At 43.7% G+C, this 15,136-nt stretch overlaps 1 protein-coding gene across 1 annotated transcript in view; it reads left to right on the forward strand.

Moving 5' to 3' along the window:
• The window catches only part of mcmdc2 (minichromosome maintenance domain containing 2), a 125,853-nt gene extending 112,508 nt beyond the window's left edge, over positions 1 to 13,345 (forward strand). The window contains exons 11-14 of the mRNA XM_085993093.1: positions 7,462 to 7,641; positions 9,559 to 9,701; positions 11,348 to 11,457; positions 11,620 to 13,345. Coding sequence (XP_085849219.1) covers positions 7,462 to 7,641; positions 9,559 to 9,701; positions 11,348 to 11,457; positions 11,620 to 11,786 — 600 coding nt within the window. The 3' untranslated portion in view covers positions 11,787 to 13,345. The remainder of the gene's footprint in view (positions 1 to 7,461; positions 7,642 to 9,558; positions 9,702 to 11,347; positions 11,458 to 11,619) is intronic.
• Positions 13,346 to 15,136: the final 1,791 nt, after the last annotated feature.

Consider the following 15,136-nt stretch of genomic DNA (forward strand, 5'->3'; position numbering starts at 1 on the left):
GACGTCATGCTCCTACTAATTACATACTAATTACAATACTTTCAGCGAGCGCAGGCAACAGCAGTGCTGCCAACCTGCCAAAAATGGCGGCCACTGCGGGACCCGCCGGCAATGAGCAGAAGTGAGGCAACTGCCTTTTTTCCCCCCAAAATAGGACTTAACAGCCAGCATTACCTCTTCCAATTTCTAGGCCAGGGTGTTTCAATTAAATAAATTAAATCAAGATCTCCCCCATATCACACGGGTATAGTAATCTGGGAAGTGTTTTGTGCCACATCATTTTAAGAATGCATCGTGTCAACTAGTTCAATGGCCTAGAAATTCAACTGCAACATGAAAGTTGCCGGTGCCACCGCGGCCATGGTTTGACTGTCTCCGAAATTGGTGGCACCGGTAGGAGTGAAAGATTGGCGCTGGGGACTGAAAATTATTAACCCGGCGCTAAACTGACCATGTAATGCCGTCCTGGTGGTGTTAGTCCAGCATCAGTCCTGAATGTGGCATCCAGAAGCAGCGTTGCATCTTCCAACAGCCTCTGAAAGCGATGCTATGATTTTGCTAGGCATTGTGGGATATTAAAAGAGTATTGCCGTGTCATTTGCTTAAAAGGACAAAGCCTTCTGAACTGATAAAAAATAAAAATGAAGTAAAAAATTGCAGTTTTCAGCTCTACTGCCTTTTAAATTAACATTTGAAAAAAAATTCCCAAATGGTAGTCTTCAGCTCTTAAAGCTGAATTCCCTTCCACACCTCAAAAAATGGGAATAGTGCTCCAGCACTAACACAAATGGCTTAGCAAGCCAGGGAAAGGGCACCCAGGGTCTCACACGCAGCACTCCAGCTTTGTGCAGAGAGTCAAGACTGCAAGAGAGGTCCTCTACCCACAGGGGCTGGGAGGCCCTCCAGAAAGGACGATGTGGGACCAGATCACCAAGGCCGTCACTGCCAGCAGTGTCGCCCCTACCACCAGGCCCTGGCTCCAATGCCCAAAGAAGCTTCAGGACCTCAGACCACTGGTCAAGGCCAGTGATTGCATTTTCAAAAGCCATCTCCTACCAACTGCATTACTAGCCTCACACACTTCTCAATGGACGACTCCCACCCCCCACCGCAAATCACCTACCAACAAGCTGTACCAATCATGAGGCACACCTCCCATTCCTAGCTTCACCTCACCCCCTTAGAGGGGATGGTGCTGGCCATTCTTGGTAGGGGCATGGCTGAGCCCTTGGCCAGTGGCGGGGCTGAAAAGATACAAGATGCTGGTATCCTCATACATTATACTCCTTCTCGCATGCACCTCTTTCTTTCCTGCCCTCCCCTCATCACAACTCCAACCTTGTGCCTTCTTTATTTCACACACCCAAGAAATACAGCCTGCTCAGCCAGTGGTTGACCAAGACGAGGAAGAGGAGAGTAAAGAAGAACAACAAGAAGAAACACCGTCACTCAATTTCACACTCCCAGCCACCAGCTCCTCAAGGTCGACCAGCAAGGCTATTTGCAGTGTCCCCCACTGAAAGTCATCAGCCTTTCACCAGCCATGCTGCAGCCACTGGGGTAGCACTGCGTGACATCACTAGGATAGGCAAAGGCACACACAAGACAGTCAGTAAGGAAATGCATAAGGGTGATGAGTTGATTTCTTAATGTCATATTGGATGGTTATATGTATACAATTGGATTGGAAAGTTTGCTTTGTGTTGGCTTTTATTTCAGCATTGAGGCCAAGAGGACGCTGTGATGGTCAGTAACAGAGGGAAGGTAAGTTGTGAGACAAATTTTGAAAGGGAAATTGGGGATGTGGTCACTGGTACCGCAGGCAGATCATTCCATCCTGGTTATCCCAGCCAGAAAGGGGCTGTCTGGGTCGCATCCTTCCTTCTGCTTCCTCTTCTTTGGCTTCTTCCTCTTCTGCATCATCCTCTTCTGCATCTTCCTCTTCTCTCTGCGAGTAGATTCTATAAATCTGAAATAAAAGCAGAAAATGCTGGAAATATTCAACAGGTCAGGCAGGATCTCGACCTGAGATGTGAACTCTGTTTCTCTCTCCACGGATGTTGCCTGATGTGATGAGTATTTGTAGCATTTTCTGTCTTCTCAGAGGTCTTCCTTTACCATCCGAGGCCTTAAAACTGTCCAGCAGCACTCCCTGCACACTTAAAAAACCTTTAACATGTATTGTAGCAAGTCACTACTTCAATAACATTTTTAAAAATCCAGCCCAAAAGCTTATATGCAAACTTACCTGAAAGATGTGTGTGTCCCTTTAAGAGGCACTGACAGCACCTCTGTGAGTCTACTGAATGCTGGGTTTTCATGGCATGCTTTGGACCCAGCGCTGAACTCAGCACTAAGGTCCAAGTTCGCCGAGGTGGCATTAAGTCAGCATTGCACGCTGACTGACGTCACTCTCTCCCTAATTTAAATTTCCACGGCCATCGATTTTACCAGCAGCTCTGCCGACCCTCGGAAAATGGCAGGAGCCACAGGACCTGCCACTAGCTGGTGAAAGAGCGGCAGCTGCCGTGTTTTCACAAAATTTTGCTGGTAACTTTTAGCCCAATAACTTTCCCTTCTCATGTTGCCATTCTGTCTCTTCCTTAAATTGCTCTTGCAGTGGTGGCTAAGTAGGTAATTTTACATGTACCTATTGCCAGTGAATCTTTTTCAGAAATCCTTGATTAAAAATTGAGAAAAATTAGAAATGGTAAACTATTATGTCCTCCTAAAAATCCAAATACCAATACTTAGATACAAAGCCTAAATATAGTCAATATCAGTATTAACAGTTACCATTTGGCAAAGGTTTTCAAATACAGCAATTTTCTTTGTTTAGCTTCTTGTTTCTTTTTTGAGAATTTAAATCATAGAAATTTACAGCACAGAAGGAGGCCATTTGACCCATCATGCCTGTGATGGCCAGAAAAGAGCTATCCAGCCTAATCCCACTTCCCAGCTCTTGGTCCGTAGCCTTGTAGGCTATGGCACTTCAAATGCATATCCAAGTACTTTTTAAATGTGATGAGGGTCTCTGCCTCTACCACCCTTTCAGGCAGTGAGTTTCAGACCCCCACCACCCTCTGGGTGAAATTTTTTTCCCTCAACTCCCCTCTAATCCTTCTACCAACTACTTTAAATCTATGCCCCCTGGTTATTGACCGCTCGGCTCGGGGAAATATATTCTTGCTATCCCCTCTATCTAGGCCCCTCATAATTTTATACAACTCAATCAAGTCTCCCCTCAGCCTCCTCTGTTCCAAAGAAAACAATTGTAAAAAAAATAAATTTGGCAATAAAGTGTTGAACTCTCATGTTAGAGACCTATGGGGCAATTTTAAGCCTACCTGTCTGGTGGAAACCAGAGAGTAGGCAGTTAAAATAACACAAATTACTTACCCGCCCTGGAGCTGTTGGGAGCTGACAGGTTCCAATTTTCACCTACTCTCCTGAGCAGGTGGCAAAGACACCCACCCAAAGCTACTAGGTTCCTTTTCACATGTGTTACTCAGGTCCCGATGACGCCATCAGGACCAGACTGCAATTTTTACTAGGTGGCCAGAGTGGGAAGCAGCAGTGAGTATCCTGCTGGACAACCCAGCAACATAGAGAATTGCAGCCCAAAGAGGCTGAGAAATTAAGTTTTTAAAAATGTTTTACCCTCCTTGTGGGGCCAGGAGGAGCAGGAGTGTATTTGATAAGCTTCCACACAAGAGATTATTAGCAAAAATGAAAGCGCACAGAATTGGAGGTAACCTTATGGCATGGGTTTGGTGAATGAAATTGGTTGGGAGGTAGGAGACGAACAGTAATGACAAAACATCCATAGACATTCCCTTATCCACCATGTTAGTCAACTCATCAAAAAAATCAACTAGTCAGACCCTTCACAAATCCATGTTGATCTCACTAATCAGCTCATATTATCCAAGCATGTTGGTCCTTCTCAAAGTCTTAGCATGGTAACAGAAATGTAAGAAGTCACACAACACCAGGTTATAGTCCAACAGCTTTATTTGAAATCACAAGCTTTCGGAGCGCTGCTCCTTCGTCAGGTGAAGTGGAGAGATGCCTATAGACACAGCTTATATAGTCAGAGAATAATGCCAGATGATTACAGGTAATCTTTCTAACTGCCATTTATCACACCTCAGCAGAGAGCTAATCACGGCAATCAAAGGTGTGAATGGTGTCCAAACAGGTCAGTCAGGAAAACATTACATCAAAGAACAATGAGGTGGGGTCACAGGGGGTCAAATGTTGCAGATGCTGGGGTCTGTATGAAAAACAGAAAACAGACAAAAAAAATTTTTTTTGCTGGAAATCACAGCAGGTCCAGCCGCATCTGTGTAGAGAGAACAAGCCAATGATGACTCGAGTCTGGATGACCCTACGTCAGGTGGAGTTACATGTAGCGTGATAGCCAAGTTCCGCACTCATGAGGACGGCCTCAACCGGGATCTTGGGTTCGTGTCACACTGTTGTTTGAAAAAAGAGATATGGGGGTGGTTTTCAGTTTGAATGCATATTGGGTGGGTAAGGGGCGCTACACACCTGCCAAAAGGAGTCATCATGGGGCCCATGTCCTAATTTCTGTGGCTGGGCCTCATTTACATTAATTCAGTGAGCTGCCATCGCAAAACATGCTCCCTATTGGCAGTTTGCCGATCTAAAGTGTAGGAAATCAAACCAGGCAACTGACTTTGAAGCGCCTGCAGCAGCACCTTAAATGGGAGGAGTTTAAGTGTCTGGAGTGAGAGAAGGTACAGTTTTGAGCAAACACATTGTGGGGAATTTTAACCTAAAAAACACTGGTGGGTTAGGAGTGGAGTGGGTTTGGGAGTAGTTAAAGTGTTAAAAATTGGAATTCCTGACCTCAACCCGCCCTCAACCCGCCCCCAACCCGCCCCCATCCCGCCCCAACCCGCCCCCATCCAGTTTTAACGGAGGTGGGACGGGGGTGGGCAGCCAACCCACTACCAGGAGGTGGGACGTCAATTTAAATATTACAATGAAGCTGGGAGCCTCTTTAACCTACATTTTGTGTTTAACGAGCTGGTCAGGTTTTACATACCTCGTAAAACCCGGCAGTTACAGCAAGGCGAGGACTGCTGCATCCAGGAGGTAAGTGCCTTTACACCTACCTCCTGGATCCAGGGTCCCTGCCTAATCCACCCTCCACGATCGGAGACCCCCCCCCACGAAGCCTCCGATCGCCTTCCCGAACTCCCCACACCAGGCCTCCGATCACTCCCCCCACAAGCCACCAATTCAACCGCCTCTGATGCCTCCACGAGGCCCCCACACCCTGTGCTCCTCCCGGCCCACGATCGTCAGCTGAGTTCTCCACCCCTCCCCCGCTCCTCTGACCACCTTGCGGCCTATCGATCTTCGGCGTACCGACCCCCCCCACACCCGTGCTCCTCCCAGCCCAGATCATCGGATGAGTCCCCCCACCATTCTCCTCCCGACCCACGATCGTCAGCTGAGTCCTCCCCCAGTGTTCCTCCCAGCCCACGATCATGCTAAGTCCGACCCAGCACCCCCCTCCCCCCCGTTGCTCTGGCCAACGATCCTGGTGAGTCCGATCACCCCCCCTCACCCCCCGCTTGCTGCTTCACCCTGCGATCCCGGTCAGTCCGTCCCCCACCCCCACTGCTCCGACCGATCCCGACCCCCATGGGATCCCTCCCTCCCTCCTCTGTGTGGCCTGATGCCGCAGGCCTACCCGCCCACAATCTGACTGGCTGCAATTGGGAAACAGAGGCCTCGCATGCAAATCAGGCCCTGCCGTTAAAGTTGGCAGGGCCTGCGGGAAACCCGTAATCCCGGGTTTCCCGCCCACCTCGGAGCCCCCCGCCCCCAACCCACCTTCCCCATTAAAATTCAGCCCATTAAATGTGGAACCTTTTAAGCCTCAAAACCCACAAGCAGCTGATATGTAAGAGTGTGTCCTACCGGCAGCCCTAACTCCCTTTAGTGAATGCACAAAATGGCCGGATCCCTACTTCTACCACCATGTTTGGTGGGCAGGGGCAGGTATAGGGATTGACAGTAATCCAGCAGGCGTTGGGGATCATAACTACATCATCTGACCTCAATAAACATATATTCATGAGGCAGCCATGTGGTGTACCAGCCACCTGGATTGAGGCCGACCTAATAACTAGAATGGGCAGGACCAAGTGGTAAGTTGGCACTTCAACCAAGTGTGCTATTTTGGTCCTGCTACCACCCCATTTTGAAATGCAAATGGGTGATATAGACACAAAAAAAACACCCAATTATCTATCTATATATAAAAGGATCATGGTGTCTGTCTGTCTGTCTGTATGTCCGGGCTTCACTCAAAAGTTATAGAGCGTACCTACACATATGTTATATCAAAAGAAAGGTTATGATTAGGGGAGTGTGATAGGCATATTTACTTTTTGGTCAGACAAAAATTGTTCGGACAGTATACAAAAAACGTTCAAAAATCCGCTCATTAGCGGTTGGCCAATCATACGGGGGAATCCGCTCATTAGCATTGAGTGACATGAAGGTTGACCAATCCTACGGGGGGAGCATGCTGCGTCACGGGGGGCGTTTCATGGCGTGTGTGGGCGGGGCCTAATCCTTCAAACTGCCGTTAGTGCGGCAACGGGAAAAGCAAGCTGCGGCCATTGTTAGTTTAGGCGTGTTGCTAACTCTGCCTCTGTCCAACCATGGGCCCCAGTCGCACCCTTACCCTCCTCCTCTTCCTTCTCTCCGCTTTCTCCCCTCTCTCCTGTCACCCCGGCCTCTCCGCTCTGCAGGATGTCACTGCCGAGCTCTTCGGGTCGGAGGCCCGGGGCACTGTGGCCGCTTTTGGAGTAGCCTGGGTAGGACTAATTTACAGGTGAGGAGGGTGTGTGTTGTTCACGTTGGGCGGCGGGCCGGAGCGGGAGCTCAGTTCAGGTCACTCGGGCTGGGCCTCAGGCGCTACGCCGCCCATGGGATCTCTGGGGCGGCGCGCCGCAGCGCGAGCTCAGCTGGGGTGACTCGGGCCGGGCCTCTTCCTCTCTTCTCTATCTTCTTCCCTCTCTCTCCTCTCTCTCTCTCTCTCTCTCCCGCCTTCCCTCTCTCTCTCTCCTTCCCTCTCTGTCTCTCTCTCTCCTTCCCTCTCTCTGTCTCTCTCTCCTTCCCTTTCTCTCTCTGTCTCTCTCTCCTTCCCTCTCTCTCTCTGTCTCTCTCTCCTTCCCTCTCTCTGTCTCTCTCCTTCCCTCTCTCTGTCTCTCTCTCCTTCCCTCTCTCTCTCTCCTTCCCTCTCTCTCTCTCTCTCTCCTTACCTCTCTCTCTCTCTCTCCTTCCCCGCAATGTCAATCAACAAGGCACAGGGGCAGACTTTGCACCGGCACCGCCGGGCACTCCAGCTAGTATTTAATACATTTTTCCTTGTTTAAAAATTTGTTGACTTATTTTTTTGTTTCTGTAACTTAGGACATTAGCTCAGTTCCAGCTAACCTAGCTGATGGCTTTGGTCTGTTGATTTACTGCAGTGAATCTTCCAACTACCATTCTCCTGTGCATCTAATACAGCATATACTGAGTGAAGCTATGAATCCAGGCAAACCTCTTTATCCAGCACTACAGCAGTTTACAACACAAGACTATGAAGAGGTAAAAATAAGAAGGTGGTCTAGTTGCTGACATATAAATGAAAAGGAAAGCCTTGCTACACCAGCAGGTGTATTTGTAGTTAAAATAGTGTATATGAAACGAGTATCAAAATTTTGTTTCTTCATTTTACGTCCTCTACAGTCATATTGTACAAATGCTGAAATGATCAGAAAGATGACATTAAAGTACAATTGTAAGTGGAACATACCATTTATAGAGTACCTGGTTGAGTAATGTTTATATTCCTTCTTGTCAGGACTATAATTTTCTTTTATGACAGTGTTTTGTGAGCGAAGTAGCATAGTTTTAATCAATTCTTAAAGGGGACACCTTTCGACTGTCGTCTGAAACGAGCACAAAGTCAGTTGATCAGCTGCGCCACCCACCCTAACCTGGTGTTGGGAGGCCTGAACCATTTTCAGGTACAGGCCTCATTTGAATGCTGCTGGTGAGCTGTCAGTGCCAAACAGATACTCCGCTGCAGCTCAACAGTTGTAGGAGGGCGGGAAATCAGTCGGCTCCCACGCTGAGCCAGGCAGCAGGTCAGGCTTGGTGGGGGGTGGGGAGGAGGGAGAGGAACGGGGAGCCGATCTCGGGGTGCGGGGTGGGAGGAGGGGTGGGTGGGAGGTCAAGTATAGGTCAATAGCAGTCTAGTATTTTTGTGGGGCCTGGAGGAACAAATAAGTTTTGGGCCTCTTAAACGGCCATCAGCGGTCCCTTTAAGGACCACTGGTTAGACTGCTCAATTCCTAGTTCAAATCCGACAGGCCTGGGATGTCAGTGAGGTGGCCAAAGTGCCCCATCAACTTTCAACTGTTGAAAATCACCCCCATAATCATTGTCAACTTATGTGTTTACTTCCAAATGTAGGAGGATTGATTTAGTATACCATGACTGGTCATATATGTTGGTTTTATGCAGAAGAATGTAGGAACAAGAAAACAGTTTGAATTTCAAAAAACCATGGGCAGTGCCATAACATAATAATCATTCATTGACTAGGAAGGCTGATGAGGACCATTGGTTCTTTTGAGGGTCCAGTGCAAAACACTTTGGTTGATGATTTGTATGCCCTTTGTCTCATGTCTTGTGTAAAGAAGTTAATGGCTATGTGGCGGCAGTTTGATACTGCACTAATGTTGCAAGAATTAATCTGCTGAAGATACAAAAGGTTGTAAAATTTGAGCAACTATTGTAAACTAAAAGATAACTGTTGATAATTAAAGATAAGATCAGATGCACTTGGTCAACTTTGAATTTGCCTGAACAATTTGGATAGATTAATGGGGCTGAGTATTAAGATCTTTGTAAATGTAAACTGTATAACAATTGCCAAAGGGGTAAAACATTTTAACAACCTGGAAATCCAAATAACAATGTAAAGGTTGGTTTCACTTGGGCTTAATTTTTAAGCAGATTTCTCCATGACAGAATCATATCAGGTCCACTCAATGTCCTCCTCAAATGACATGGTGATGATCAGTTTATGAATGCTTTGTCCTCTGTAAAGTAGATTTTCAATGGCTAATTCCTATTGGAGTGGCAATACCCTCGTGCTTATTCCTGTAAACATGCTCGTGGTTTCTAAATATAAGTTAGTTTTGTCAGCCATAATCTTAATCTTTCATGTGTATCCATTTGGCTATTCTGAAGGTGAAGAATGTAGTCATTTTACTTGAAGGTCTAAAGTCAAATATTATTCACCTCTAGGAAAGGGTGGCAAAACTGAAATTGATTTGTACATCATAAGCTCTTTAGTTAATATGCATTTATTAAATTAGTAGTTTTACTTAATAACTTAAAAGTTAATTTACTAAATGCATATTTAGGAATCAAGTCAAATACATTCTTCTCTGGAGTATTTCTGATCAGTATGTGAATGTATGTGTCTCCTGACTTAAAATATATTTTGATCAGCTGCTAGCATTTGCCAGAAACCAGCAGGCTGAACTTACTTCCGAAGCTGAGAGGCTTATACAGGGGTATTACACTGCGAGTCGGAGAGTTCGAACTGATCCTGTCCATGGATCTAAAATTTCCCCAACTGCACTGATGACTTTGTAAGTAATTTTTATTAAAAATCATCAGCTAGTAATATTTAGTAAAATAATCTGCACTGCCTTATTTATGCAGAGAGAACAATGTAGAATTAATTGACAGTTAAAGCAGGTTTATAGCATACCTCAGCTAAGATGGACACATATACATTTTGTTTTGGTTTAAAAGACCTCTGACTTTTAAAAACACAATTGAAAATGTACTGTAGTCCTATATTCCCAATGTACCTACTATTATATGAGATAGCCTATAGCCCAGTGAGAGAGACTGCTAACCTTTCACCTCTGACAGTCACCATTATCCTTAGGACTTCAGGTCAAACTACTGCAAGAGATACTATTGGTGAAAAGCAACATTGCAGATTCCAGCCTCCTTGCGGCTTCAAAACATGCTAAACACTGTGAAGGTGTGAAAGTGCTAATGTCATAAAACGTGTATCTATTCTAAAATAGCAATGTTTCATGCTGCCAGCGAGGCCACAAAGATAGTGGGAAATTTGCTGCACTTCTGAGTTTGGGATCATACAATAAACTGTGTTGGAGTAAAGGTTTGTTACCTCTATACTTGACTGTTCCGATACACTCCTGGCAGGCCTCCCACGTTCTACCCTCCATAAACTTGAGGTCATACCAACCTCTGCTGCCCATGTCCTAACTCGCACCAAGTCCCGTTCACCCATCACCTCTGTGCTCACTGACCTACATTAGCTCCCGGCTAAGCAACGCCTCGATTTAAAAATTCTCATCCTTGTTTTCAAATCCATCCATGGCCTCGCCTCTCTGTAATCTCCTCCAGCCCCACAACCCTCTGAGATATCTGCGCTCCTCTAATTCTGGCCTCTTGAGCATCCCTGATTTTAATCGCTCCACCATTGGTGGCCGTGCATTCAGTTGCCAAGGCCCCTCCTTAAACCTCTCCACCTCTCTCTCCTTCTTTAAGATGCTCCTTAAAAACTACCTCTTTGACCAAGCTTTTGGTCATCTGCCCTAATATCTCCTTATGTGACTCGGTGTCAAATTTCGTTTTATAACACTCCTGAGAAGCACCTTGGGACATTTTACTACGTTAAAGGCACTATATAGATACAAGTTGTTGTTGTAGATTTACTCAGCATCCATCTGGTACTGGACCTGATCTGGAAATGCCTGATGCGAACAAGATGTAGTCTATTTCCCACATTCCATACTCTGATGAGCACAAAAAGTTCCACCCAAAAATCCGAAACAAAATCTTTGTGTGCACACACGAACACTTGACAACCACAGGCAGCAAATGGGACAAAACCTGATTTTAAAAATCCACATAAAACTTAAATTGTATTTGTTATGTATAATGCACTGGTGCAAAGCAATAACTTCAAAGTTGTCATTTAATATTAAATTACATATTTAATGTTTCCTCTTGCAGTTCATCACTCTCATGAATCGTTTGATTGGATAACTGTATTCACTGCTAGTTGTCCATTGTCCATTTTTAAACGAACAAATTATGTATTATATATGAAGTTTGCACAGGGAGGGGTATTATTTGTTATTGCTATAGAATTATGTGTCAGTGTGTAGAGTTTTGCAGCTTATCCGTTTTCATTGGAGCAACAGTTAAATAATTTTTTATGTTTTAAACTTCTGAATCTTTTCCTAATTAACAGAATGTCATTGTCTGAAACACATGCCAAACTCAGCCTGAGAAACAAAGTCCTGGAACAGGATGCTGTCATTGCAATTTTACTATATGAGATTTCCATCACTGCAAGGCATGGTAATAATGGCTGAATGCCTTTAGACAAGAATATCAATTCTTGGTTGTAAATGGAAAAGAAGAATGTGTTTTAAAGGTTTAAGAAGGTCCTATGTGTACTGCAAACTTATAACAGGATGTATTTCATAATCATAAATTGAATTAATTTATTAATTTCTGTAGGTGCCTCAGTGCTATGTGTGGCTCCCAATGCAGTGTTTCCATTCGATCTGTGTGATGAGCGCAGCCTAAATCAAAGAGATATATATTTGGTACAGTTCCATCAACAGCTGTTACAGTTCTGCTCTACATACGCCCCTGGGATGTCTGTGCACTTTGCTGAAGAATAACTTGAAGCAAAGATTTATCTGCATTGTATTGAGAATTTGCCAATTAACATTGTGTCATTTTATTATTATTACTTTTTAGTAACTATTTTTACGAATGTTAAAATGTAATAAATACCAAAATATAATACCAAAATTAATACATAAAATAATCCAGCAACAAGTAATAAGTTATTAGTAAAAGTAATAATGATTTATTGAATGATATTACATAATTTAGCATTACATAAAATGTATAGTGCTAATATTTAATATATTTATTGTTCAGCTACTTTTGGAGGAGACATCTCACTGAGTTAATGAACAAAAACAATACTATTGGCTGATATAATGTTTGATATTAAATGTAATGATCCTTTGCTTAGCATTCATATTTTGATTATTTTTACAATATGTAAGATTACATTTGAAGCAGAAAATTATAAAGGGACACTGACAGAGAATATTTGAGTAGGTGTTGGTCTCCAATCACTGCAAACAAGTGTGGTACCCACACTCTCCTCCCCATTTTAACTCTCTTAAACTGTGCGTAAGCCATTATTATATATTGTCAAGGAATAGCTTTTTATTCAATAAATCCAAACCAGAAAACACATAACACTATTCCCTAGCTATTTATAGGCATCCTGTAATCAAAATATTAAGATTTCTGCGACTTTCTGTAGGTGTGAATTGCATTCAACCATAGATAGCTCCTCGAGTTCAGTGGCATCAATCACTCCTGCAAGTGGTCTGAGCGCTTTACTTTTGTGGCAGTTGACTCACACTGCCCTGTTTCTACTCGTATGTAGCAGAGCATGGGAGGGTAACAATGAAACTCACTTGTGATCTGGACTGGATCTCCATGTCTTTCACATGTGTGTCTCTTCAATCTCACCAACTGTGGAACAAATTATCATTAGATGAGATAAAGTTTGATTTGCTTCGTAAATTGCTTTATTCCACAGTAAAGTGAAACATATGTATGAGCAGAGTCGCTGGGTTCAGTCGATACAACTTGGGTTCACGTAATGATATAAAATAAAGAACACACGATGCTATCCCACTTTGGTAGGTTATCTTACCTAACTTAAACAGAATAATCGCTCTGCAACTGTCTTCCAGTCCTGGAGTAGAACACCTTCTCCCTGCCATTTCCTGTCTTTTGCTGCCTGACTGCCCATGCAGTTCTGTTTCCAAACACCAGACTAACTGGGGTCGCTGGAATGTCAAATTATCTTTCACTGTCTCAAGGATGTTGGGTTCAGATGCCCTGTCTGAAACCTAATACACATTTGCAGCTTGCTGCCCTAGTGAAATAAATCCCTTTGAAATGTGGTTTAACTTAAAAACACATTTTAACATAATTCCTATCTAGATCCTTTTCATGGAAAAATGTGAATAAAATGCAGAAACTTGAATGCGTTTATGAAAGTTTTTTCTCCCTAACAGTTGAACAATTTCCAATATTCAAAAGATAGTACAGGAGTATTATTTTTACTATTCGTATTTCTCTTTTTTTTATGCAATGGCTATTTTCTCACCAGTTTCCTTAGTCTCCCCCCCACCCGCCACCCCACACATACACACACACACTCCCAGGCCATACATGCTCAAGTAAGGAATAATAGATTTTATGGGGGAAATTATTTTGTCTGATGAACTGGAGCCAAGTTATCCAGTTTGGTTCGTGTTTAAGCTTCTGCAACTCTCTAAAACAAATTGGTGCTTTCTTTCAGAATTATGAATTAAATTAAATGTTCTTGCCCTCTAATGATCAAACTTAGACAATGTTGTATGGTCTTGTTATGATTGTTTGCTCATTTCTAGTTTTCAACAGGAATTGATTTGGCTTGTTTTATTTGGAAAAAAGTTACTTGAATTAAATTCAGTGTGGACTTTGCGTCATGTGTTGTGTCAAAAGGGTAGTCACATTTCCAGTGTTCTGTAGAGAGAGAAAATAAGTATTGGGGTAGTGACAATCTACACTATCTCCTTAGAATGTCCATACAAAGGAAACATGGATCATCAAACAAATAAATTCCTGGGAAAGGCAGAAGAGCATAGAGACACATCATCACTTCAGGAACCACTGTCAAAAATTCCTCTCTGACCCTCAAGGATGATCAGCCAAGCCCTAAGAGGCCCCAACCTATTAATTATTCCCCAAAATCTTACTTTCCCTCTCTTGTGGTTTTGTAGTTTTCCATAAAAGTGTCTAACACTTTTTTGAAGGACTACAAGAAGTCAGTCCTCACTATCACCTCCGAAATGTCTTTCCGTAGGTCAATTACACTCTGTGAAAAATAAAAATTCCGCACATCAAACCTCACTTCCAGCTTCCCCAATTTAAATGGGTGGCCTATAATTCTGCCCAGTCCCATCTTGCACTACTGTCAAAGTCCAATTTCACCCCCTATAGCTCATTTTTAGAAGACTTAAAATACCTTTTCTTGAGTACCAATGTGGCTTTCTCTCATCATACACACTTCTCTTCCTCCCAGGGATATATATTAGGTTTTACATCCTTTCAAGATGTTTTTGAAAGTGTCCCATTTCCTTTGTATGTTGCAGCTAATTCAGTTTCCTCTCCTTTTGAAGCATCACTAGATGTTTCTTTACTTTCGTAAACCGAGAAATTTGAAAATGAAACTGCAGCATACAAAACCAAAATACTGCGGATGCTGGAAATCTGAAATAAAAACAGAAAATACTGGAAATACTCAGCAGGTCAGGCAGCATCTGTGGAGAGAGAAACAGAGTTGACGTTTCAGGTCAATGACCCTTCGTCAGAACTGCAGCATACTGTTATCCCTGAGCCTGCTCCACTTGCATATTTTAAATCTTGTGATGGAGTAGTCCAAATCAGCAAGGTGCTGTATTATATTTTTCAACTATAATTTCTATCTTGGTTTCCATCAACTGGTTGTCCTTGTATCTGATGCTTCATGGCAACGCCAGCATTTATTGCCCATCCCTAATTGCCCTCGAGAAGATGCTGGTGAGCCGCCTTCTTCAACTGCTGCAGTCTGCATGGTGAAGGTACTTCCACAGTGCTGTTAGGTAGGGAATTCCAGGATTTTGACCCAGCGACAATGAAGGAATGGCAATATATTTCCAAGTCACGATGGTGTGTGACTTGGAGGGGAACTTGGAGGTGATGGTGTTCCCATGCGCCTGCTACCCTTTTCCTTCCACACACACACACACTCCCAGGGCATACATGCTCAAGTAAGGAATAATAGATTTTATGGGGGGAAATTATTTTGTCCAATGAATTGGAGCCAAGCTATCCAGTTTGGTTCGTGTTTAAGCTTCTGTAATTCCCTGTTAAAGGCTAGTATTGAATCTGTATCCACCACCCTATCAGGCAG

Source organism: Somniosus microcephalus, chromosome 7, assembly GCF_052327205.1.
Source record: "Somniosus microcephalus isolate GS21.2 chromosome 7, FLI_Smic_1.0, whole genome shotgun sequence".
Lineage (NCBI taxonomy): Eukaryota > Metazoa > Chordata > Chondrichthyes > Squaliformes > Somniosidae > Somniosus > Somniosus microcephalus.